Source organism: Molothrus ater, chromosome 4 (genome assembly GCF_012460135.2).
Source record: "Molothrus ater isolate BHLD 08-10-18 breed brown headed cowbird chromosome 4, BPBGC_Mater_1.1, whole genome shotgun sequence".
NCBI lineage: Eukaryota > Metazoa > Chordata > Aves > Passeriformes > Icteridae > Molothrus > Molothrus ater.
In genome coordinates, this window is record NC_050481.2 from 53860041 (window position 1) to 53885090 (window position 25050).

Below are 25050 nucleotides of genomic sequence, written 5' to 3' on the forward strand. Positions count from 1 at the left end.
ACTGGAGCTAGTATCTGAAATGCTACATAGAATTTTGGTCTTTTTGACTTTGATCTAATCCTGTTTGATTTCAGTACTCTTCTCCCATCTGACTTGAAAATCCCATGTCCCACAGCTTTTCCCCTTTCTTTTTACTGAGCTTATCACTTACCATGAAACTGTGAAACTATTGGAGGAGTGTCTTCATCTAAGTCATCAACTCCCCCTGCAATTGGGTAGGGAGGAATGGAAACTCGAGGCATAACTACCCAGCTGTGATCAGAGTAGAGAGAGGAGGTCAAGCTTGGTAGCCCAGAATTGTGTGCGATTTGAAACCCACAAATCTTCTCAATCTGCTGCCATCGATAAAGACGCTCCCGCAAACACGTCGTCAACTCAGAGAGTGCTTTCCTGAAGAAAGGTACATATTAAAATTATATACACTGTTCTTATTGATAAAGCAAAGCAACAGATTCATTCCAGCATACCAGAAGATCCATTACAGCTGCTGAAATATTCACATTTTAGTATTTTTTAAATTGCTTTTGTAAAGCGCAAAACCACTAAGACACTCAATTCCATAACTCTCTGGGAATTCTGTTCCAGAAGCAAACAATCACAAAAGAATATCCATCCTGTCCCAGTAACCCTCTTACTTTGCTTCAAGAATTTTATGGTCCACTTCATCCAGGGAGGAGCTGTGTGCAACATGTAATGTTCCAAATACAGTGCTTCTCTTCTTTTTTATCTTTTCTGCCTAAAAAGCAAAGTAAAGTGAAATGCATTAAACTAGTAATATACTTAACAGATGAAAAACATTAGCAATATTGACACCTAGCAAACAACAATTCAGAGAAAAAGCACAAATGCTTATCTACTTTGTGTTTACTATTTCATATCTCTAGCAACAGATCAGAAAAATTTTTAAGTAGCTGAAGAATACTTTATTACCTCATCTTTAGCAATTGCTAATTGCATTTCTGCATGCTGTCTTTTGATATTGTAATATTGTACTTCAACTTCGTGTGTTAACTGAAGCCACTTCTGCAAAGCTTCAGGAACAGACCAATTACTTCTCAACTCAAACTCCTTCTCAGCCTTTTTTAAAGCCATACGAACCTAGCAATCAAGAAGAAATGAAAGTGTCACCAAAAGCACCAAAAGTATCATTAGAACTAACAGGTGAATTATAAGCACCTTTATAGCCCACAGCAACATAGCAAAGCTTGACAGAGTTTTGGTGTGTGCCAACTGTTGTCAGGTATGCAGATCTGGCAGCTCTGAAATCTAGCATATGACCTTCCATATTTTTTCCAATGCTATATAGTTCCTAATCCAAAGTTTAAGTATTTTTGTAAGACGATAATTTTTTTAGTACAACAAATCCAAATTTATTGCTGCTCAGATGAAACAAAGCTACTCTCTCGCTTCTAATAACAAGATAAAAAAAGCTTTTGTATATATATTTTTTCAGTGAATCCCAAAATATTATGATAAGCTAATATACAAAGTTTACAGCTTCTAATATTTTCAGGATTATTTTACTAGATAATGGCATGACTGACAGACAATCATTAAGCACTCTTAGAATTTTTCCATTCAAATCCAGCATTTCAGGAATGCTGTTTTAAACACTACTGAGGATCTAATAAAACTAGGACCAATTTAAAGTCAACACTAAACTTATTAACAGCTGGCAGATACCTGTACTAACTCTTCCTCTGCATATTTGAGCCTGCTGAGCTCACATTCAGCTCCCTCTCTCAGTTCCCTGAGGCGATGAGCTTCACGTTTTGCATCATTGATCTCATCCATCATTTTGCGCTCCAGATTTTGCTTTTCAACAGCAACGTTTCTATTCTCTTCTTGTGCCTTCTCAAGCCTTCACAATTGAACAAAAAATATGAGAAAATACACAGCATATTTGTTAAAAGTTGTAGTCCTCAGGATAACAAAATGCATCCAGCAACAGGGAAGTGGGCACAAACCAAAGCACATGAGGTTCCACCTGAACATCAGGAAACACTTTCACCATGAGAGTGACTGAACACTGGCACAGGTTGCCCAGAGAGGTGGTAGAGTCTCCATCCTTGGACATATTCAGAAGCCACCTGCACATGGTCCTAGGCAACCTGTTCTAGATGGACCTGCTTGAGCAGGAGGGGCTGGACAAGATGAACTCCAGAAGTCTCTTCCAACCTCAACCACTCTGTGATAATAAAGACTCTGCAAGCTTCATGAATCAGCAGCAATTACATCACACAACGTGATATCCATGCCAGGCAAAATATCCAAACTTTCAAGTGAACTATCATTAAAAGTGTAGTATCAAAATACAAGTCTCTATAGACAACTGCATTACAGGTGCATCACAGACTATCAGCTTTCACACTGCTATATATGCAATAGAAACTATCAGCTCAGGTCTGTTTCAATCTTAAAAGCTTAAAAAGAGAAAAAGTGTTCTCATTTCCATGTATGTAACTATTCAAGAGAAACTGTAATTATATGAAAACAAACCATACATACATGTAAATCTGTAGGAAAAACTCAGCCTCTATTCTCTACCTTCATCCACAAGTTTGTATTGCCTGCTAAAATATCCAGAGCAATCTCTACCCAAGAAATCAGCACCACTGAAATCACAATTTCCATGCAAAGGGAAGATGAACAAAATCCAAAGGCAGGTAATGCAAAAAACTTAAGACTGTAAAGGATCTGCATTTGTGTTTAACCTCAAAACAAAAGGACAACTTTTTTTTTCTTTTAGGTTTTATACCTTTCCTGCAAGTCAAGAAGACTTTGCTCTGCTGTTTGGAGACTTTCTAAGTCCTTCATCATTTTTGTGATATGTTCTCTTGAGGTTCTGTTCTGTGTATATGCAAACCAGCAGCCTCCAAAACCAATAACTATAGAAACTGTTAATATAAAATCCTTCATCCAGTTGTGAGGGGGACCTGTGCAGAGAACAACACCATCATTAACTAGTTCATTGATACAGACAACAGATTAAGGCCTTCCCCCCCACCTCCCCGGCCTAAAAGGTGACAGAACCTAATGCTAAACAGAATTCTAGCTCATTTACCTCAAACCACCTCCAACAACTATCTTTCAAATGTATTCCACGGCATTTTCATACAACATAAGCAGGTCTGCTCTAATACAATTTACTTCATCTATACTAAAACATTCATTAGACTGAGAAAAGCTTATTAAACCCCTTTACAGTACATACTCAGTACCTTTATTTAGAGTTAAAATAGAGTTCCACAATTGCACTGCATCAGGCCAGTAGGAGGTGTAATTAGATTTGAGCAAATTCTTTCCAGTCTGCACCCTCTTAAATACCCTATGCTGAGTTAAAAATGTACTCGGGAAAAATCAAGTACATTTTAAAATGGTAACAGCAGCACTTTTTAAAAGTTGGATTGTCAAATTATCAAGATTCACATAATACATCTTTGTTAGTACAACTTTTATAGTCACTTGCACCTCTGTAAAGACAGTTTCTGTGAGCATTAAAGGTCTAACACAAAGTGATTCCAGCTCAGATCTGGCCTGAGTAGTTCAGGAGCACCTGACATGCACAGTACCAGAGCAGAGCTGTAACCAGAGCAAGCATGCAGAGCACTGGTGATGTGGTATGGACATGGCTGCATATGGTAAAATGGGTCAGATGTGGAACTCCTGCATTAAATTTAACTGCACTTTGACTCAAGTATGCACAAGACACAGGTGTTGGATTTGCATCACTATCTCATTTTTTCTTCTTAGGGAAGGTCATCCCCTCTCATTTCAGCATCCCAGCTGTACTGTCCAAGCTAATTGAGAAGTGAATGTAACCTTAGCTATACATGTAATTTAAACAGTCAAAAATATTTAGAGGACACTTCTTGTGACACAAAAGCCAACATCCATCTGTCAAGTGGGGTTATACTAAAATTTCTACACGATCTTACACACAGAAGTGAACCTTTGTTCTGCTCACAGCACCTAAATAACTTTTTTTAATTCATTGCAGAGTTCCACAACGCATGCCAAGCAATCCATCAGCACATCCACAAAATAGATAAGCTGTCCTGTCTACAGTATCAAGTGTCATGGAAAATATGCTCTGTTGAATTCCTACAATCAAGAGATAAGAAAAAAACTCCAAAAAGTTACTAACGAGTGAGAGGTCCAAATAAAACAACATCCAAGGCTTTAAGCTGAAGCTTCTGTCTATGACTCCGGTCAATTATTTTCAAGTGAGAGATCATGAAAGCATGTTCATTCACTGCTATCCTGTTAACAACAAGACAAAATGTTACCTATTCCATAAACTATATTCAAAATCACTCTATGCAAAAAAGACTTCAGTAGCATTTCCTACAGTTATACAGATTACAGCTATGCAATTAAGAGTGAGAAATACAATACAATACAGCAGTAATGCTATAGAAATGCATACCAGCATGTGGCAAAAAAAAAAAAAAAAAAAAAAGAAAATAAAAATCATTTATCTATTCTTTTCTCTCTGGAAAAAAAAAAATCATTAAATAAATCCGTTTAGCATAGTTGAAGGTATATTTATAGACTTGTGATACCAACTCCTAAATACATGCAATACTCAGGTGTGGTATTTATGCTCCAGGAAAGGTATTTTACAGTTACATAGTAGAATATACCTATACAATAGATCAGAAGATGTTCAAAAGGAAGTTTGCTACCACATAGAATTATGTGACCTTTGATAAGGCCCACAGAAAGAAATAAAACTTTTAGGAAAGTTGTATTTTGAAATATTCTGGCAGAAAAAAAAAATGCAGCCACCTCTTCAAAACTGCAAGGACACTTCTCTTTTCTTGCATTTGACTGTACCTTGTTAGATTTTAGGTTCACATAGTTGTTCCTACCATTTAAACTAATGTAGCAACCTATGGGGAATTATTTGAAACTAATCCAGAAGATATATTTACCTGGGAAGTGTTGTTCCATTGACATTGCTGTCTCTAAAATTCTTTTCATATTGGGGCAATTCAACAAAATCTGAGAGCCACTGAAGAGTGTCCTCTTGAGTCCAGTTATGAACTGAAAGAAAAATTAAATTACTTAGGTTTTTTAGTAAAAATCAACAGCTTCGAAGACAAGCAGTAGAAAAGCAGATTACAATAACCAAGAGAGTTTGACCAAATATAATTCCAGAAAAATTAGCATTACCAAGGTGTTTCTGGAATTTTGCCTTTTTCATTACATGTACCCCTGCGAAATCTTAGGCAAACTCTAAATAAACAAGCATGGAACCAACAGAAGTATTTCTTGACTAAAACTTTCACAGAACAATTGACTCTTTCGCTTTAGTTTCAATCAGGACAGCATCTTGTGACTTTCAACTCCTTAAACTGATTCCAGCCCCTTTGTCCTTGCTACCCTTGCAGAGCTAAACACACATCAGCTGGTGCTGTAACCATTTGAGGCAATGCACCAAGATCTTCCCCAGGATGACGCCTTAAGAACTTGTTTTGACAAGAATTTTCTTAGAGGCTTATGCCTTCTAACCACAAAATGGGAGCTGACAAGAGAAGGAGAGAGGAGACTGAAACAAAACACCAAAAGAAAGAAGAAATTTAACAGGAAAACTATTAAATCTCTCTCAAGCATGCCCAAGAAAAGTGGAATAACATGCAAAAATACTTTACAAAAAATATTTAAAATGTAGAGAATAATTAACAATTTTCCTTAATAACAGCAATACTCTGCATAAACATTCATAGTTACAGATGTGCTAAGAAAATACTACCCACAGATACTATCAAAAAAAAAAAATCACATTTCTGTCCCTTACAGAGCAGCTGCTGCAGTTTGCAGCTTCACACTGACAAAATTGAAGGGAAATTGTTCACTCCATTTATAGTCTGCAAAAGTCTGTCTGCATATGAAAGAAACAGGGATGGTCTCTTTCTGGACAGACATGTATTCAAATGAAAAATGGAGGGTTTTTTGAACATTTATCTAGCACTACTTCCATGTGACAGTGCTAGGCACAGATGATAGGATACATTCTCAGTGGTGAGTTTTGACAATAATCCTTTAGAAAGCGCTGCTGAAAGCTTGACAGGTAAACCTGCAGGCAATGGAAATTTTTGTAAGTTCAAATTCATATTTCAGTTCACACTGTAACTGAAATAAGGACTCTAGGTCTCTTTTGCAGCACAGCTGCAAAATAAGCCTAAACATTTTAGGATTATTATCATTCCTGATAGGTGGAGACAGAACACATTTCACAGACTCACAGCTTCAAGAAACAAACTCAGTAACCTGTGCTATCTATCCATATGAATGGCTACACAACCTTCCCAGTATGCTGTCCCATTTCCTTCTCTCCTTGTAAGCTACAGTCAGGTATTGATTTGACACAGACTCAGTTTTGTTATATTACAATTTACCACATTACTCTAAGATTTTATGCAAAATATCTGGTCTCCATTTATAACAGGTAGGTTTTCCCATTGCAAAAACTCTTAACTATTATGTGAATAATAAGCAATGCCATTTACAAATCATTCAAAGTAATTTGACTGGTCATTACAAGTCTCAAAGAGTGGTAAAATCATCCAGAAAGATATCACCTTAACTGCATTCTAGAAATATGTTCACAGACTGATCCAAAGTAAAAGCATTGTTTTGTTGTGACATGAAGCAAAAGATACCTAGAACAGCCACTGCACACTACAGACCTGAGAGTACAGAACACTCCATTGCAGAAGCCACACAATTCACTGGGTTTATAAGTCATGGGCAAGGGTTAAAAATACCATTGAGACTTTTCACTTCTACTGATGAAAGAATTTGTAGACACTCTGCCAAATTTTACATAGATTTAAAGGTTTCTATAATCCAATGATAATACTAAACATATTATCCTGAAAGAATTTAGCTACACATTTAAATAGTTTGCCATAGAGCAAATCACATCTGTTGCACTGCTTAGACTGGTGTGATGTTTTCTTCATAGACTATCCATGAAATTTTCCCAAACAAATCAGTTATACTCTGGAAAAAGCACTTTATTATTCATTATTGTCACTGTATCAGATACCTCCATTAGTACAGAAACTGCAAAAAGAAGCAACTACAGTCTATCCTAAAATACAACTGAAGCTTTTACTTTCTGTACTCTTATACTGTTACTCATTTATTAAAAATAATATCAATTACTTCTTTATTTATGTTGTGTCCCTTTAACTGACCACTCAACCATTTAAGCTATGAATATATATTGTCATCTCTTATTCTGAGATGTTAAGATCTGAATCTCTTTTCACATATGTATTTTGCAAGAAATTTAGATTTATTATGTAAATTAATTCTTCATTCACAGAAGTCTAGTGCCAGTGCCCCCAGATCCCCAAATTTTGTAGGTGGACTCAGACTCTAAACTACACTGCTCTTACTTTCCTATTCTATCAATCAGTGAAAACATTCAGACTGCTTCTTTTTGTTGTTAACTTCCATACACCTCTATGTTGGTAAGGAGTATTACTTGACTTGTCTCCAATAAGACTTCATGACATACAGATATGTTTGTTCTACAACAGCATAAAGTACTGAAAAGCAAACTGGCCCCTCTCCACAAGAAGCACTGAAACATGACACAAGGCAAGTGTGATACACACCAGCACCAGGTGTACTGAAGGGCAAGCAAGACAGCTGAAACTCATCTTGATCAGCACTGCCAATTAGAATGTGCCAACTCACACTAATTAGCTGAGGTTGTAATTTTTCCTCAGTTTAATCACCAAAAAAGAAAGCAGTACTTCAGACAGCAGAGTAGCAATCCACAATTACTGTAAGTTAAATGCATATAGCATTACAGAGTAATTATAACATCCTTCTCTCTCACAACTCCTTTTACAAAGATACTTTCAGAGAGAAGATGTCAGCAACATGCTTTGGGCAGGCAGGTTTGGAAGGCACCCCAGAGCAGTACTCAGTCTCTAACCCTCCATCAGCTATTTTGTTCAGACCACAAGTTTGAGTTCTGGGGGGGGTTTTCTACTTCTTTTCAACTCTTCTACCAACATACCTGAAGGTGAAGACAGCAAAAGTAGCTTTAACTGGGCCTGTGTGAAAGTTTTTCACTGTTTACCCACAGAAATTAGAAGATCAGGCTATTTACCAGTGTTTTGTATTACATTTATCATCATGTTAAATTTATATCCCACAAAAGGATTCAAAACTTAGTTTCTAGGACCTTCATTCAGCAGTAACATCAGCAGCATGCAGCATTAGGTAACTCATCCTTAGCCAAGCCCTGCTTGCACTCGTTTCCAACCTCTAGATATTTAAAACCTGAGACAGCAAATTATTAGAGAGCAAGGCAACCACAACATGGTTGTGGTATGCAGTTTAGTCTCAGTTGCTGCAAGAACACTTGTGTAGTAGAACATCAGAACACAACAGGTGATCACGCATGCAAATATAGAGCCATTTTTGTAGCTTTTTACCCTAATAAATAATGTACCAGACTTTAGTTCACCTCCTGTTTTCCACAAAGAGGGAAAGAGAATTAAAGGGGAAAAAAAGTACACATAGAAGGCAAGAAGGTTTTGTTGTATTATAGGGCAGTCTATAGGAGATACTATACATTAAAGCTCAAATATGCCATAATGGTTTAAAAAAACCTTTTTTTTTTAGGCTGTTTGTAACAACTAGGTTTTGATAGGATTCAAATTAGTCTGACAATAGCCAAGCATTCATGAACTCCAGGTTTGACTTGAACAGTTTTTACTTGGCTACAAAACCAAGTCCCAAGGGACAATGCTGCATCACTAAGGATGCAGCATCCAGCCCTACTCTCTGAGACAGGTCAGAGAACCACCCAGCTGAAGGCTCTGGTGAAGGCTCTGGACTGATTTTACAGCCCTCTTGCTATTGAGACTAAATACCTACACCCTGCTCTTCAGACAGCAAATTCACACAAGCACAGCCCATTACAGGGGCAAAGAGAGATGGCAGGTACCACCTGAGTGAGAGAACTCCAGAGATAATTGTGCAAAGACTGCTATTCAGACATCAAACCAAATGTTCATCTGTCCCCTTTCCACACTCAAAACTACCACCTCTTCAAGGCCTTTGCAGAAAAGACACTACACCTTTGATATTAACCTAACAGTAGCTATTAAGTTTGTTACTAGTGAATAGCTGAAAGACTCTGTAGTGCATGTACAATACTGCTCATTTAGAAGAGGAGACAGTCAAAGAATACCATACAACAAGCATATATACTGGCATCTACATTGAAGAACAGTAACACAGTAACATAAGTCAGAAGACTTTCAGAGAGAAGTGTTTTCTACATTTTAAACAGCTATGACAGTTCATAGTCACTCCTCTAAACAGAGCAGTCTGTAGAATTAGATTTTAAAAAATTCAAAGGTCATAAAAAGCACATTCTAACTAAACTAAATTAAATTATAGTCTTGTTTTGTACCAAAGGAGTCCTTTAAACTGAGTGGCAACACAGCAACAATAGGCTAGATGCTATGATTCAAGCCATGATATGACTCCTGCCATGCAGGTAAAACCTGTAACAGCCTTGAACTTCCTTTAAATTGCACCAGCCTGGACTATGCCTTAAGGATTCTGCACCAGGCAGGGACATCAAAAACCTGCCCAGTGCCAGAAATACTAAAAAGCAGTATTCTGAAGCCCCTTCTTTTATTAGGCAATTTTTAGAGCTTTGAATGCAGCCAATCCTCAGTGTTACATTCAGTGTATAAAATCCTTTTCAATCAATTATTTAAAAGCAACCTCTACTTTCCTTAATCTTAAAAGGAGACATCAAACACCAATGGCATTTTTTGCTTTCTTCCCTCACATCTTACCTGTCTTGCACCACCAATATGTTAAACAAAGAACACCTTTGAGTTATTTGACAAATATTTAAGACAAACATCCACATAAAGCAAGCTTTATGGCAAATAACAGGCAAATTCTACTCAGCCTAAACTACGCAGCAGTAGATCCTGAAGATGTTTCTGTATACACTGTTAGGAGCAATAGAGTGGGCAATTCTCACACAGATACCTCAGCAGATTGCTTAAAAGTCTCAAATTACTGATATTATCATTTGCACTACCTTCCCCTCTTGTTTAATGCTGTTGAATTGCTATAAACTAGTGGCACATAAAAAAAAAGAAATCAAAAATTCCTAAAACATATAATGGAATGGCAACATTTTCCATGTTACCTAAAATCAAATTAAAGTAGTTCATTTTCTGAGGGGCTTCATGCTTTCTAACAGTCAGCAGACCACTGTTAACACTGCTCAGGAGTCTCATTCCAAAGGTCTCCCTCTGGTGCAATTTTAGTTCTCTCAGCAGGATACACAAATAAAGCCACTATAAGCAGACACAATGAGATGAGACATTCCTCTCCAAGTCTTTTGAGTCTTACTACATTCAAGAAAACTGGAATAAAGGTATACACAACAGACAAACTATACTTCTAGAATCACTATAGCCTAAATTTTTGAACAGCTACTCATGACTTAGACCTACAGTTTTGAGGAGCTAATTTCTTCTGATAATTTAATTGCAATACTTTCAGGGAACAGGATCGTCAGCGAATAAGTATTTAAGCAATATTTGAAGAGAGAAGGCCAAAAGTTACTGGTTAAAACAGATATTTACTACATTCCAAACACTTCATGCATCACCTCAGAGTGCACTTAAGTGAATTCCTGCATTAGCAGAATGAACCAATGCCATATTCCTGGATTCATTCCCCTCCTGTTCTTACTTTCAGTTGTTTGCCCCATACTAAGTTTTAGATCTCTCTATGCTCACCATTAGAACATGTTGTGGTTTAGGTATTCTCAAACTTAGCAGTCCTTTTACAAACGTGTGCAGTTTCCCCTCCCCCTCCAATTGGAGGCACAAAGGGTAAAGATCACAAGTTGAGATAGGAACAATTTACTGGAAACAGCAATGAGATAAGAAAATGAACAATAAGAGCAACAATACAATAACAAAAGGTATAAGAAAACTAAACTACTCACATGGAAAGCCCCTGACAATAAACAAATACCAGATGGGTCCATTCCCCATGTTTCTCCACCAGAATGAATCTCTTCTCCCCAGCAGAGAGACACACTCCTGTTCCAGGCTCCCAGCAATGACGTGGGGAGTGCAGGTGTAGGATAACACCCTGGCTGCAGCCATGCCCCCTCCTGAATGCTGCTGAAAACTAATCCTGGCCTTGCCACAGCCAGAACAGCACAACACCTTTGGAATGAGGGCTGGGGTGGGGAAAGGGCTGAGGAAGTCAGGTATTTTCTCCTAACAATTCTAACATTTCAGATCTCTTTTTTAATCACTATATCCTGGGACATATCTGGCAATGAACACTGTACTGATTAAATACTGTCCTTTGATACTTGGAATAGTTGGCCCAACTTATTTCATTTAATCAAAGTGAGGGATGGCTGGTGGTGTCGGGTTGTCAATGCATTTTACTGTATCGCATGTTAAAGGAGATTTTTCAAAAATTCTTTGGACTAAGAATTGTAGATCTTTGCAGCTCAAATAAAATTGAAATCAAAGTGAAAGTGCATTGAATTTTCCACTTAGTACTATATTTAAAAAATTTAAATAGCTTGGGAGAAGCCCCTAGGGTTTATTAAATTAAAAACATGCTAATCTGGAATTCAGCACTTGCACCATCACCTTGACAAATTAGAACCTCATGTAAGCTACCTTAGTTTACTTAGTTTACAATACACAAAGCACATGAAGAGGAAATTACCTCTGGCTGGATTAAACGAGTTCTTAGTCAGATTTATGTGTGCCTATAAATAACAGTGTCAAAACAGATTGATGAAGATGCTTCAAGAGGCCATTCATTCACTACTCTATACTTGGTGGAAAAATTGTTGAATTATAACTGTGTCATCTTCAGCTACACTTCTTTACCTACCTTCAGATGTTTTCCAGCGTTTCCACAGATCCTCAATGGTGATATGCTTGTCTTCTCTGTGCAGGTGACTATGTTTATTTGAGGCATCCTTGTATTGCATATCTTCCCTTAGAAACTGAAGAAAAAGGAAAAACATCATCTTAAATGCCTAAATGACAATTTCTGAAGAGAAACTACACAAAAATGAGGTAGAGTCTTTTCCATCTCTTCCCCATGCAAGCAGCAGAGAACTGATCTGAGTTTTCTACATCAAAGACTCAGAAGGTAAGGTAAACACTCTTACAAGATTTGTCTTTCACAATTATTAAATCCTAGGAAAACTGACAATGCAGTTGCCACTGTACTGAGTTGAAAATCATTAGTATGCCTCAGATTTACAGTGATTACAGGAACACACCACACAGTCACACTGTACACTTCTCTATTCTGATGACATTTAACCAACTTCCCCTCCTTGAAAACAAGGCCATGTAAGATTTGAAAGTATGCCAGTCATTTTTGGATAAGTAATGCCTGAATCCTGCCATACCAGTTAAATGCAACTGCCTGAGGGATGACAGTAGGCTGTTTACCAAGTAGTATTAAAGTCTTTTGATTAGACAACAAAAATTTGACTTCTATTCATCGAATTAAAAAACAGAAGTCATCTGAGGGCCAATTTTCTGCTTGCTAATCATTCCTCAGTGGTTACACTCCAAGCACAGAAGCATTACATAAAGCTGCTTCATTCTCAGTAATTAATAGGAAGCCTTTTAGCAAACTTTATAAAAAGGAATATCATGCAATCATGACATACAGAGTGGGTGGTGAGGCACTGGCACATGGTGTGCAGAGAAGCTGTAAATGCCCTATCCCTGGCAGCATTCAAGGCCAGGTTGGATCAGGCTCTGAGCAATCTGATCTAGTGCAAGATGTCCCTGCCTACAACAGGGAAGTTGGAATCAAATGATCTTTAAGGCATCTTCCAACCCAAACCATTCCATTGTTCTATGACACAATTTTATGATGGCAGTGTTTGTACCAGTATTCCACAAGTCACTACAAACAGTTCTCCAAATACATACCCAAGAAAAGCCACAGAACTGCAAAATACATTCAATTTTTTTACTTCATAGAGGCCTGTTAGAATACTGGCTGGCAAATGACCAAAGAATAATTGGAATATTGGTTGGCAAATGATCTCCCATTAATAGTGGAAACCTTTCATAAGTATCAGTCCCTGAAAGCATTGTATGAACAGTCTCTGTGGGTGAAGACCTTAGGATTAGTATCAGAAAACAAGTATCTGGCACTAGCAGTACCAGAAAACCAAGTAACCTTCCACAGTAGATGGCTTTCTTTCCTCAGTTCATGAAGGATAAAGCTGCTCCAACAAAACCAGCGACAGATAGTCATGACAGCTAAGTCAAAAAACAGCCTTTTATACAGCTGATCATATGTCATCACCACTTCAAGAGAGGTGAGGAAGAAAGCCACTCTAGTGATGCACTGCAAAAGAACTCAATTCTTCAAATTCAGTCCAGGTAATAATTCAAGTGCAGAGTATCCCGCAAAGGCTCCATTTATAACAAGGCTCCATTTCCAACAAATCTACAGAGTATACCATTCAGAAACTGCAGGAGACACTGAAAAGTAGCAAACATTAAATAATAATATTAACTCTTAACAAGAAGGAAGAGTATACAATAGCAGAAACACGCAAGAAAAGAAATACGCAATTCCCCCTAACTAAATATGCAAATTCTCCCTAACTAAACTATTCTTACTAGAATGTGAGGGAATCTCAAACTATGAATGGATTCACGTTTCTCCCCCAAACTGATGGATTTGGGACAACATACTAGTTTGCCCTCCTTAAACAAACCACAGAGCCATAGTATCAAAACACTGATTGGATGTAAATCCTCTCACTTTTATCTTTTACTTCACAACTTTTTCTGATTGTCAGACATTAATTTTGTAAAGCCTTTTGATTCCTAGAATAGTTCCATTTGGCCCATACAAGCTGCATAAGCATTTTTAACTCCTTTTCCCCATGTGTATAAGAATGGCATAAATTGAGATATATAAATATATATATGCACACACGTGCATATATATGAGAAATATATGAGAAACTTATGAAATATGTGAGAACTGAAAATAGCCTGTTGGGGCAAAGGCAATTACAGATCTTCTGAAAAACCATGGATCAGCAACAGTAAAAAGGTTTAATAAGCACAGGACTGTATGCTGTAACTGTATGGAAATGTAAAAATATCTGTTGCATATTCCATTATCCAAGTGGGAACTCTGAATACTTCCCATATTGGCAATTCTACCATGAAGCTGCCAAATTCTACAACTGTCATGCAACATGCAATGAAAGATGGATTGTCTTGTTCATTCCCACTCCATGTTTATTAAAGGCTAAACTGAAGAGCAGGAGCTAAACAAAAAGAAAACAAAATAATTTTCTGATCCACTAATGTCCCTAAAGCTTTCCAGATTATAGTACAGTCTTACAGATGGAACAGCAGGAAAGAACTGATGCTTTCCCACCTTACCTTTTCCCTCCAGACTGCAAGTATCTGCTGTCAACTGACATCCCCAGAATATCTTTCAGGAACTTGCAAATAACATACTAAAAATACAGCAAAAACATGTATTATATGTCCCTTTCTGTAAAGATTATCTCTTTTCACATGGGGATTGAGGTAAATGCTAGTGCTCACTCTTCAGCTTTCTAGTGACTGATGATGCACTGTCCTTGGGGACTACAATGTCAGGCATGGACATTTTTTTTTCAAAACAAGTGTTATAAGGTGATCAAGTTGCTGAAGAGGGACAGAATATATTGTATATCCAGGCTTGGCCCAATTTTGAGTCTTCTCAGCTAAAACTCAGATCACTTTTGTTTGTACAAACTTGCTACCTTTATTTACTGATAGTTGTCAGTGAAAGTTGTAAAATACCGAAGGATGAGAACTTTTGTTCAGTTACAGGTGCTGTCAAGAAAAATCTGAATAGCTGTTAACAGTACTGCTCAACTGTTAGAAGTAAAGAAGAGAAGGAAGAGGCCAAGTGGAAACAAAAAGCTCCAGGGTGTGGCAGCTCTGCCCATCCCGCCGGACCAGGCGCAGGGACGAGCGCGGCTCCCTCCGCCTGCAGTTCCGCCGCGCCGCCCGCAGAGGGCGCCGCCCGCAGGCGCTCGGGAGCGGCTCCGCTGCCCGGGACTGCCCGGAGCGGGACGGGCACCGGGACAGGCGCGGGAGGATTCAACACCGCCCTCTGCTACAAGGCAGCGTCAACACACACTGGAGAGCAGCTTGCAGGCAGTAACCAGCACAGTTACTGCTCAGAGGCAGAGACAGCACATCTCTGAGAGGTACTACTGAGTTCTGAGTGAGAACTTCCTCCAAATGAAAAGCTCCTCTTCTGTTCTGTCCTACCCGTGTTGCTCCCAGATCCTTAAATAAAAAGCACGATGACTTCCTCAAAGAGGTCCTCTGAGACCACAAGGTCACAACACTAAAGTCACAGTGCACGGATCTGGAAAAAGGTCACCGTTTTCCAAAGAGTAAGTGCATTCACTTAGGAAGAGGTACACAACAACATCAAGCATCTTTCTTTGGTATCTTTGTTTCAAAAGTGTCCTAATATGGAAGTGCTTCTTTAAGAAAAAGAACTGGGAGCTAAATTGAAGAAAGACAAAAACAGAACAACTCTAGTTAAAAAGAGGATTTTTCTATTCTTTGTCATGGCAGCTAATCTCTCTTTTGTTGCTCTGGTCATTAAGTATACAAAGGAAAGGTTAGAAAAATAACTCTAAATAGGGAGGTTAAAAGAATAAGCTCTAAGGAAAACACATCTAAGTATTATCTTAGCCAACATAATCACTCAGGAAGAAGTCCTTTTAAGACTACAAAGTTGAAAACCAAGAAAGCAGAAGATAAGTTGCCTAAAAACTCTGTATGAAACAAAAATAATCATTGGTCAAAGCAGTTACTCCAAAAACAAGTACAGAATTAAAACAACACCACACTTAGACTTGAAACTAGAGTTTTGATGCCAGAAGTACTATAACAGCACACACACACGTGCTGTTAAAAAGAAAAAAAAATAGAAAAAAAAAGAAAATAAAGGAAAAAAGGGGGAAAAAGAAGAAAAATAAGTTAAAATATTGATGCTGCAAGACACACTTGCAGGACAAACAAGCAACTGCATACTTTCAAGAATGCCACTGAAAAAGTAAAATTAACCACACTCACTAACAGCAGCAGGAACCACTCTCACAATGTTTATATTTTGTTCTGGGTGAATGCTCAAGTTTATGATTTTCAGTTTCATCAACTTAAAATAGACCCTCTAACTGACAAGTTTATTTTAAGAACAATTAGTAACATCTCCTGGCCAGGTATTACTCTCACCCTTGAGCAACTATTTCTCAAACAGTGTTATTTCCTTCATGTTTACTCCTTCAAAGGGAAAACCAGCAAAAGTTCCAACTTCAGCCTTTTAGTGCATTTGCTCACATCTATTTGCTACAAGATTTGTTGCAGCTATTGCCATGTCACACATACTGACTAAATTTTGATGGCAGATGTGCTTTTAAATGGCAACATACCATGATTCAGGTATGACTACCTACCCTACAGAAATGGCTTCTAAAGATGCTATAAAGTAAAATAAAACATATTTCATAATATTAACAATAAAACATGACAAGAACAACATAGGACACAGCCAGGAAAGTATTATCAAGTATATCTTGAATAACCTACACATTCTATCAAAAAAAGTTACTCAGCTGAAAACAAAACTGCAGCTATCTACTGCAAAGTAAACTCTGCAAAGCCAAGAGAGAATTTCCAAGGGATCACTTCATTGTAGCAGGACTAAATAAAGAGGTGCAGACAGCTTCATGTTAGCTTCAGCACTTCCAAGGAGGCAAGGCGTGAGGCAGGTCTGCTCCAAGCCATGTTGGAAAGGTTTCCATGCAACTGTACCCAGGAGAACACGTGCTGCCTCTCCAAAGGGCTTCTTTGCACTGGCACAGCTGTCAACTAACACCATCCATGTTTTCACACAAGACCTGGCTCCCTATCCTGCTCTGCAAAAACAAATTGTCTAGACACGTTCAGAGCTGCTTACAAAACTTCAGGAGACTAAAACACACTCTGCCTGGGGACAAATACATTAGCAGTTGAATGAAAAAAAATTAATTCGAAAAAGACTTTTACTAAAAGAGCCACAACAAATTAAGGAATTCAAAGTAACCCAGTAGCTTTGGGGACAAGGATTTGCTGCACTGGTTAGGAAGCTCAAAATCCTTGTTCCAAAGACCAATGTTTATAACACAATGTCTTGCACAGTGAGATGTAAATGCACTCAGGAGCCATCCCAGTGTCATGAAAAAACAGTTATAATGTCCTCTAATTTCTAAACCACTGCAGCACATATTTTTCCACATGCAGAATTTTATCTAAACAGCTGACACCAAAATATTAAGTTGTTTACAGAAATATTAACTCCAGTTTAAGGACTTTTATTACACAAATGACAATGACAAAACCAAAATACTAAGGGAATTTGAAAGGACCTTTAACATCTTGCTACGAGTATATTTCCAGAGAACAAAATGAAGCCTATCCCTGTCAAACTTACTGCAGCCAAAGTGCTATAATAGTATTATCATCACAGACCACGGTAGCTACTTCTCCTGCTTTAATCACTGTATAGAAGAGAATCTTCTTCCCTGGTTTAGGCCACAAAAGTTAGATTCTAATTGATTCTTGCTTACAGACAACATTTTTAAGTCAGTCACTTTGGCATATCGTCTCTGAGGTTCCAACATCTTTGACCATCCTGATAAAAGCTATTCTATGATGCTTTCAATGCTGCAGTCTCTTCTCCTTACTGTGTCTTTTTGTCTTTTTTTATTATTTTTTGAGGGGAAGAGCATGGGGCAGGGTGTTGGTGATTTTCTATGGGGTTTGTTCAGTTTGCAGATTTTTTATAAAGTGACAATTCCAGTTACCTCCTTAAAAAAATTAAGTAAAATATGAAGTGATCTTTCCAGAGATCCCACGCAAAACTGTACATTTGTGCCTTTAGCTTGGTGAGACATCAGACACACAGCAAGATACTAATACTTCAAAAACATCAACCTATTCCAACACTGCAGAGAGATTCCTTGAGGAAATTACTTTATGTAGGACCTGCTTAGGGAAGTGAAGGAAACGGGAAAAACCTATGTAAATAGTGAACATATGATAAGTGTGTTTTATTGCTTGTGTCTCATCATTAAAACAAAAGAGGTTCCCATGGTGCAACAGATGCTTCCTGAGGCAGATAGCCTCCCACAACACATGACTAAAACCTCAGTTAGTAACACCACATTCTCCCTTTCAGTTACCCCTTTACAGCCTACCTCCTGAAACCAGCTTAAACAATCACAATCCTTGACATATAAAGTAATAATATCAGCAAAGTCTGATAGGAAAATTCATTTTAGACTGCCCTCATAATAAGTATAGAGGGCTTTTGTTCTTCCTTTTTCTTTTTCTCTGCTGTACCACACCAAATAATAAGGAAAAAGTAACTGCAGTGATAAGTAACTACTCCATGCTCAGACTAGAGCCCCTCTAACTTCCTAATAAGACTTCAACAAAATCCCTCATGTTTTGCTGACTATTAAATCCCATGCTAAAAATGTAGATCAGGTTTCCTCACATCAACTTTATCAAAGGCAAATACAAGTTTCTTTCCAGTCCATACAAAGTATGTCCAAGGGTCTTCCAGTATCAGACAGTTTTTGAGGAAATACGAAATATCTTCGTTCAAATTTTCTAATACCCTAGAAAAATTCCTTCTTTACAGAATGGTTTCATTTTTTCCTTCATTTTACAGAGGAAAAACAAGCTACAACCTAAAACAGGGCATGAAAACATTACGAAAAATAAACTGCATGCAGATGAAATGTCTGGAATCACTGTTGGGAGCTAACTGTTGGGATTAGCAAATTAAAACAGTTAAAATAAATAGTTCAACATCTTTAGCTCTTTTAACCTTCCTGTCTCAAAATAACTTATTTACAAGAACTTCCTTCCTTGGTGTAAATATATCCTTGCAACACTGCTGCAGTGCTGCTAAAACAGCAGAAAGTTATTCTGCTTTGTCACATTCTTCCTGCCAAGTAAAAAGAGAATGAACACCTAATCCACATACTCAATATGCGGCTCTTCAGGAGTCTTGCAAGTAAAAATCATGCAGCATAAAACAGAAATCCATTCCCTGCTGTTAAGTAAAATCCCTCTATTTCATGTAAGCTTAACTTCTAATAAAGTGGGTTTTTTAATTATCAGTCCTCATTCTTAATCAGAATAAGCAGCATTACCCACTGTGACAAAACAAAACAAAATCTTGCTCTGAAATATAAATAGGACATATTTAGTACATATTTAGACCTACTGTAATCAGGTAACTATGTAACTATGTTGTGTAAATGTAGATCTTTTAAGATAATGGTAAAGGTTTAGTAAAAGCACAACAAGAAAAACAGAGGTTACTAGCTGAACTTGCAATTAAACTGCATCTCTCATTAATTTCAGGTTTGCATTTAATGTCTTAGAAGAAAACACTCTATGCAAATACATGTTCATCACTGATTTGCGTGGAAATTATATGTAGAAAAGTGCTACTTTGCAGAGAGTGGGTTATTACATATTTCTTCAATAATTAAAAATGAACTAGCAGAAACAAGGACTACAATTAAGTCATCTTATTTTATGCACAATGTGTAGTTTGAACATATAGTTTCACCCATCTGTAATTACCCCAGCTGAACAGCATGCCTCATCAACTATTATAATTTCAGCCATTTAAACAGGTCTTTAGCATAGTTTCTCTTGTTTTCTCTGGAACAGGAAGAAATTAAGGTCAGATAGAAAGATGGTCCACTGGAAACCAGAGGAAATCTTCTGAATAGTAATAAAATGTTTCCAATGTATAAATGTTCCAGTATTTTCTTTCAGAAACTTCCTCAGCTTCAGTGTATAAAAAATGCAGTACGAGTCAAGAGAAATCAAAGTAGTGGGAAGTTCCTCAGGAAGCTCACCCTCCATCACTAATGTTTCAGTTCGTAGACTGAACTGTGCCTGTCCCAAATATTCTGCAATAACAAAGGCAGACTATATGCATTATTTTTGAAAACTCATGGCAGTCAAGTGAAGTCCCTGGTGATCAGGAAAAAGGAAACATCACTCCTACTGAAAAAGAGGAGAAACACAGACCTGAGAAAATAAAGACCATTGAGCCTCACATCTCTGTGTTTTGGACGATCATGGAGCAGATCCTCACAGAAGCAATGTTAGAGCACATACAGTGAAGTGATCTGAGACAATCCAGCTTGGCTTTACTGAGGGCAAATAGTGTCTGACTGATCTGGTGGCCTTCTATGGTGGGGCGACTGCAGTGGTTGATGGGGACAGACCAAACAAATGTCATCTACCTAGACCACTGAAAGGCCTTTGACACAGTGGCACATAACATCCTCATCATCCCCAGACTGGAGAGAGACAGATTAGAAGGATGGATCATTTGATGGATAAGGAACTGCCTGAATGGACACAGCTGTCAATCATTCTCTGTCCAGGTGGAGGCCGGTGAGGGACAGGGGCTCTTTGATACCTTCATCAACAACACAGTGCATCTCAACAAGTTTGCAGATGACATGAAACTGAACAGCACAGTTGAACTAGAAGAAGAAAGAGATGCCATCCAGAGGGATCTGGACAAACCTAAGAAGTGGGCACATGAGAATCTCATTAAGTCCAAGGACAAGGTGTTGCACCGGCATTGGAGCAATGCAAGACATGAGACAGACTGCGAGAAGTCACTGAGAGCAACCCTACCACAGACTCGGGGGTGCTGGTGGATGAAAAGCTGAACATGAGCCAACAGTGTGCACTCACAGGCCAAAAAGTCAGCTGCATCCTGGGCTACATTAAAAGAGGAGTGGCCAGCAGGTTGAGGGAGTGATTCTGCCCCTCTGCTCTTGTGAGATCCCACCTGGAGTGCTGCCTCAGCACAAGAAAGACACTGACCTGCTGAAACAAGTCTGGGCAGCGAAGATGATCAGAGCACTAGAGCACCTATCTTAAGACAGGCTAAGAGAGCTGGGCTGTTCAGCCTGGAGAAGGTTCCAGGAAGATCTTATTGCAACCTTCAGTACATATAGGAGGAGTATAAAATAGAGGGAGAGCAGCTTTTTACCCAGGCAGATAGCAACAGAACAAGGGTGAATGGTTTTAACTGAAACAGGAGAGATTTAGGCTACATGTTAGGAACAAATTCTTGACTCAGAGGCACTGGAACAGGCTGCACAGAGACGTTGAGGATGACCCCATCCCTGGAAGAGTTCAGAGTCAGGCTGGATGGAGCCTGTTGATGCTGTTTACACATAGGCACACAGAAAAGTAAGTAGCATCACAATAAATTTTACAATGATAATTCATAATTCACTCATTCATGAAGAACAATCTTCCCCTAGAGGTTATAAAAAAGGATGACAAAATGGGGCTAGATTCTTCTCCCATTCATCTACAGTAAGAATGGGTGTCAGAACCACATGACAATATCCTCATTTTTAGGGGACATCTTCACTCCCCTTGTTTGTCAAGCGTGTGCCTAACAATGGCCAGAAAGCAAAATAAGCAAGCACAACAAACTACACAGACATTTCCATTCCTACTCAGTAATTCTGAGAATCCCAATGGTAAAGTTGAGTAAATGCAAAGGCAAGTCCTTTGCCAGGACCACCAGGAGCCTACCTACCAAACTCATTCAAGCACAGTCACAAAAACTTCCTTAGGTTGTAGGACTTAATTTACCATTAGTAAGGACAATGTCCTCAATACTTGTCTGTAAAATGTAAACCAAACCAGAAATCTTTCTTCTAGACTGCTCTCTGTAATAGGTATTGTTTTATAACATGAAGTGCCTGCAACAGATCTAAGGTAAATAAGATAAGCCAGTGATGGCTCAACCAAGAAAACTGAGTGAAGAAACTGCAACACCAAGCAATGGATCACACCACTGTCCTACTACAAGCTAAGTAAGTCACCTTTGCCCACCTCTTACACCAATCACAAAAGTAGCACCTTTTATACATAGTCATACAAAACTTTCCTTTAGGCTAGAACAATGGACAGTAATATCCCATTTCAGACAAATACAGAAATTAGACTTTCCCTCCGTATGTGTCTGAGGAAAGGGCTGAATTAAGAAGAACAGCAACAACTACTCAAGTGCTGAAAGATAAAGAGCAGCTGTACAAAACAAAAGGATAAAAAAGACTTAATGTATGCAAAAGTGAAGTTTTTTTTACTCCTACCTCATCACTTTCATCTACTTCGATTCCACCATCTTTGTCATCATCCATCTGCTTATGGATCATGCGGAGAGCTTCCAGGCTGAACCGGTCCTCCTCAGTAAAGCACGGGGGGCTCAGTGAACTGCAGGGATCTAAAGTGAGGAGGACAAAAAAAAAAAATCAAAACAGAACAAGAGTAAATAACATTTCTTTCACTTCAGAATATAAAGCTCCCAAGCAAAAGAAAGGGTTTAGAATACTGCATTGTGCATATGTACTTCGCTGCACATAATCACCAGGTCACAGATATCAAATTTAACCATAAAATAGTAATTGTACAAAAAAAAGTGAAAGGCTTGTGTGTGCAAATCAACTCTTTTTTTATTCAGGAAGGAGTCCCAAAACCAGACTGGAATAGTTTTGACTTCCATTTATTTCTTCCTTCCCACTAACTTACTATCTCCATTTTTTCTTTTATCATCCACATTTAGTTTATGTCAGTGCAGTGGAAAATAAAGCTACTACATTTCCCCCTTTCCTTTCTGAAAGTCTGAACGAAACAAAGAACAGTAGAGGAAAAGAAAAGGAATTGTCATATCATACAATCATAGTTTCATGAACAGGTAACAAAGGAATAGTAATCACATTACAGATCAAATTCTAAATAGGTGGTACTACTGAACACAAAATACTCAAGGACTGCAAGAGCAGAAAGCACACTGCAAAGAAAATTCAGCTGCTAGTAGTACACGATGTATTAGTCCTGTACACTCTGATCACAAACTGCAGTCACTGTAGAGCAGGATTCCAAGTCAAAAATAGAACACTTTCCTTTGCATTCATTACTGAAGGCTCATGATTTGCACACATCTGATGGTTCAGCTTGCACCACATCAAACTGCTAAGTCTGTGTTCTTTCCCTTCTACAAAGTACATCCCAAATGCTCCAAAATTCTACAACACATGATGATCAACCATCACCACAGCAGCCTTACACAGACCTTGGCATCAACTAATAGCAGCTATTACATTAATTCTGATCTACTGAACACCAGCAAAGAACAGAAGGTGGAGAAGGACACAGAAATAGTATTTTCAAAATTGAACTTAAATAAGGTAGCAAATTCCCACTGTACTAGCCACTATAAAACTGCACTGACTAGTTCCTAAATTGCTACACTACACTTAAATCATATCAATGCAAGTAAAAATTGAGGGAGTGAGTAATTTTGCTTCTTCTAATCTAGCAAAGAATTAAGCTTTCTTGTTGCTACACAATTTATTAAAAGGCTCACTTATATAAGTAAAGGAAGCACTTCTAGAAAAAGGGAAGAATCAAATGTCTTCAGAGAAAAATAAATTCTTTAGTTTATGATTTCATACCAGCTGGATTAGCATGATTCTGCTTTTCTGTCTAAATCAAATTTTAAAATAATTAAAAACCAAAATAAAGGAATGTATAAGGTTACAAAGCAGGAAGTGCAAAGATAACAACCATGACATAGCTGGAATCTCAGACACATAATTAACAGGACTGGTTTCCACAGCTAGACATGAGTCAATGCATTCCTACTTCATACTTCAGTTTTATTACACAGGAGTTAAAGGAAATCTGTTATCTGTTCCCATGCATCAATTAAACAAACAAACAAACAAACCATAGCAGAAAAAGCCTGAACACTTCACTGGCACTGTCCAAGAACAGAGGTGTTGCTTTTAGAACTACTTCATGTATTTCTAAAAGCAACACTAATACAAAGACAGATTTCTACATTTATTAGCTACTAAATTATTAAGTATTCATAAATATTTAATTAATAAAATTATTATTATTATTATTATTATTATTATTATTGTTGTTGTTGTTATTGTTATTGTTGATTACTAAATATTAAACCAGACACATCACAAAAAATATAATTTTCAGCTTTGGAATGCAACTGATATTTTATGAAGGGGAAGGGGTTAAATTAAAAAAATCTATTTTATTTGTCCATTTTTTATTTATTACAAAAGGTTTAATTTGCACAATACTCAGCCTTTAGATTTTTGCCTTACAATGAAAAAATTATGATCATTTGAGGGGGTAAAGGACCTATTCCTGCAATTACAGGGTGCTCCATGTAGAAAGGTTACCCTTGCAATAACAACAAATCACCTCAAAGTTCTAATTATTAAGTTCTCAAGGCCATGAATAAAAAATATTGTTTTACTAAAATACAATCATATCAGAAGAATAATCTCTGTATTACAATATGATATCTGTATATATCTCTATACTGCATCTTAAGTTAGAAGAAAGTATAGGTGTCAAAACATAAACAGATCCCTCAAACAAACCCAACTTGTTTAATCTGTACTTAATTCTATTCTAACATGGAATCAAATTTCAGATACATGTGTTCACAGCTTGCAAGCACCCATTCACATGATTTTTTTTTTTCATTTTATTCAGCTGAAAGCCCAGTTTTTCAAATCAAAAATGTCTTCTCAGAATACATTTTCTCACAACCGATGCTGATGGGTCCCTTAATCAGGGTACTTATCTTAAATATGCCTTTTTAGGCTATTTAAGCATGAAGGCACTTTAAAGAGCTATGGCTTTTCTTGAGAGAAGTAAACAGGCTGCTTGTGCCTCAAATGTCCCATGTGCTGGGTCCAAGAACACTTGATCTCTCTCTTAAGAGCTGATAGAGTGCCAATTGCTCTTTTTGGGACTGAGAAAAAGAGCAGGACCACACAGCAACTCTAACAAAAAT

At 37.7% G+C, this 25050-nt stretch overlaps 1 protein-coding gene across 2 annotated transcripts in view; it reads right to left on the bottom strand.

The window, feature by feature from the left end:
- Positions 1–25050, bottom strand: part of STIM2 (stromal interaction molecule 2) — a 70569-nt gene that overhangs the window by 12127 nt on the left and 33392 nt on the right. For both annotated transcript variants that reach the window (XM_036381825.2, XM_036381824.2), the window contains exons 2-10: positions 22313–22443; positions 11938–12052; positions 4938–5049; positions 4148–4263; positions 2759–2936; positions 1684–1861; positions 931–1098; positions 636–736; positions 152–390 (exon numbers count right to left, since the gene is read on the bottom strand). In XM_036381825.2, the coding sequence (XP_036237718.2) occupies positions 152–390; positions 636–736; positions 931–1098; positions 1684–1861; positions 2759–2936; positions 4148–4263; positions 4938–5049; positions 11938–12052; positions 22313–22443 (1338 nt within the window). The remainder of the gene's footprint in view (positions 1–151; positions 391–635; positions 737–930; positions 1099–1683; positions 1862–2758; positions 2937–4147; positions 4264–4937; positions 5050–11937; positions 12053–22312; positions 22444–25050) is intronic.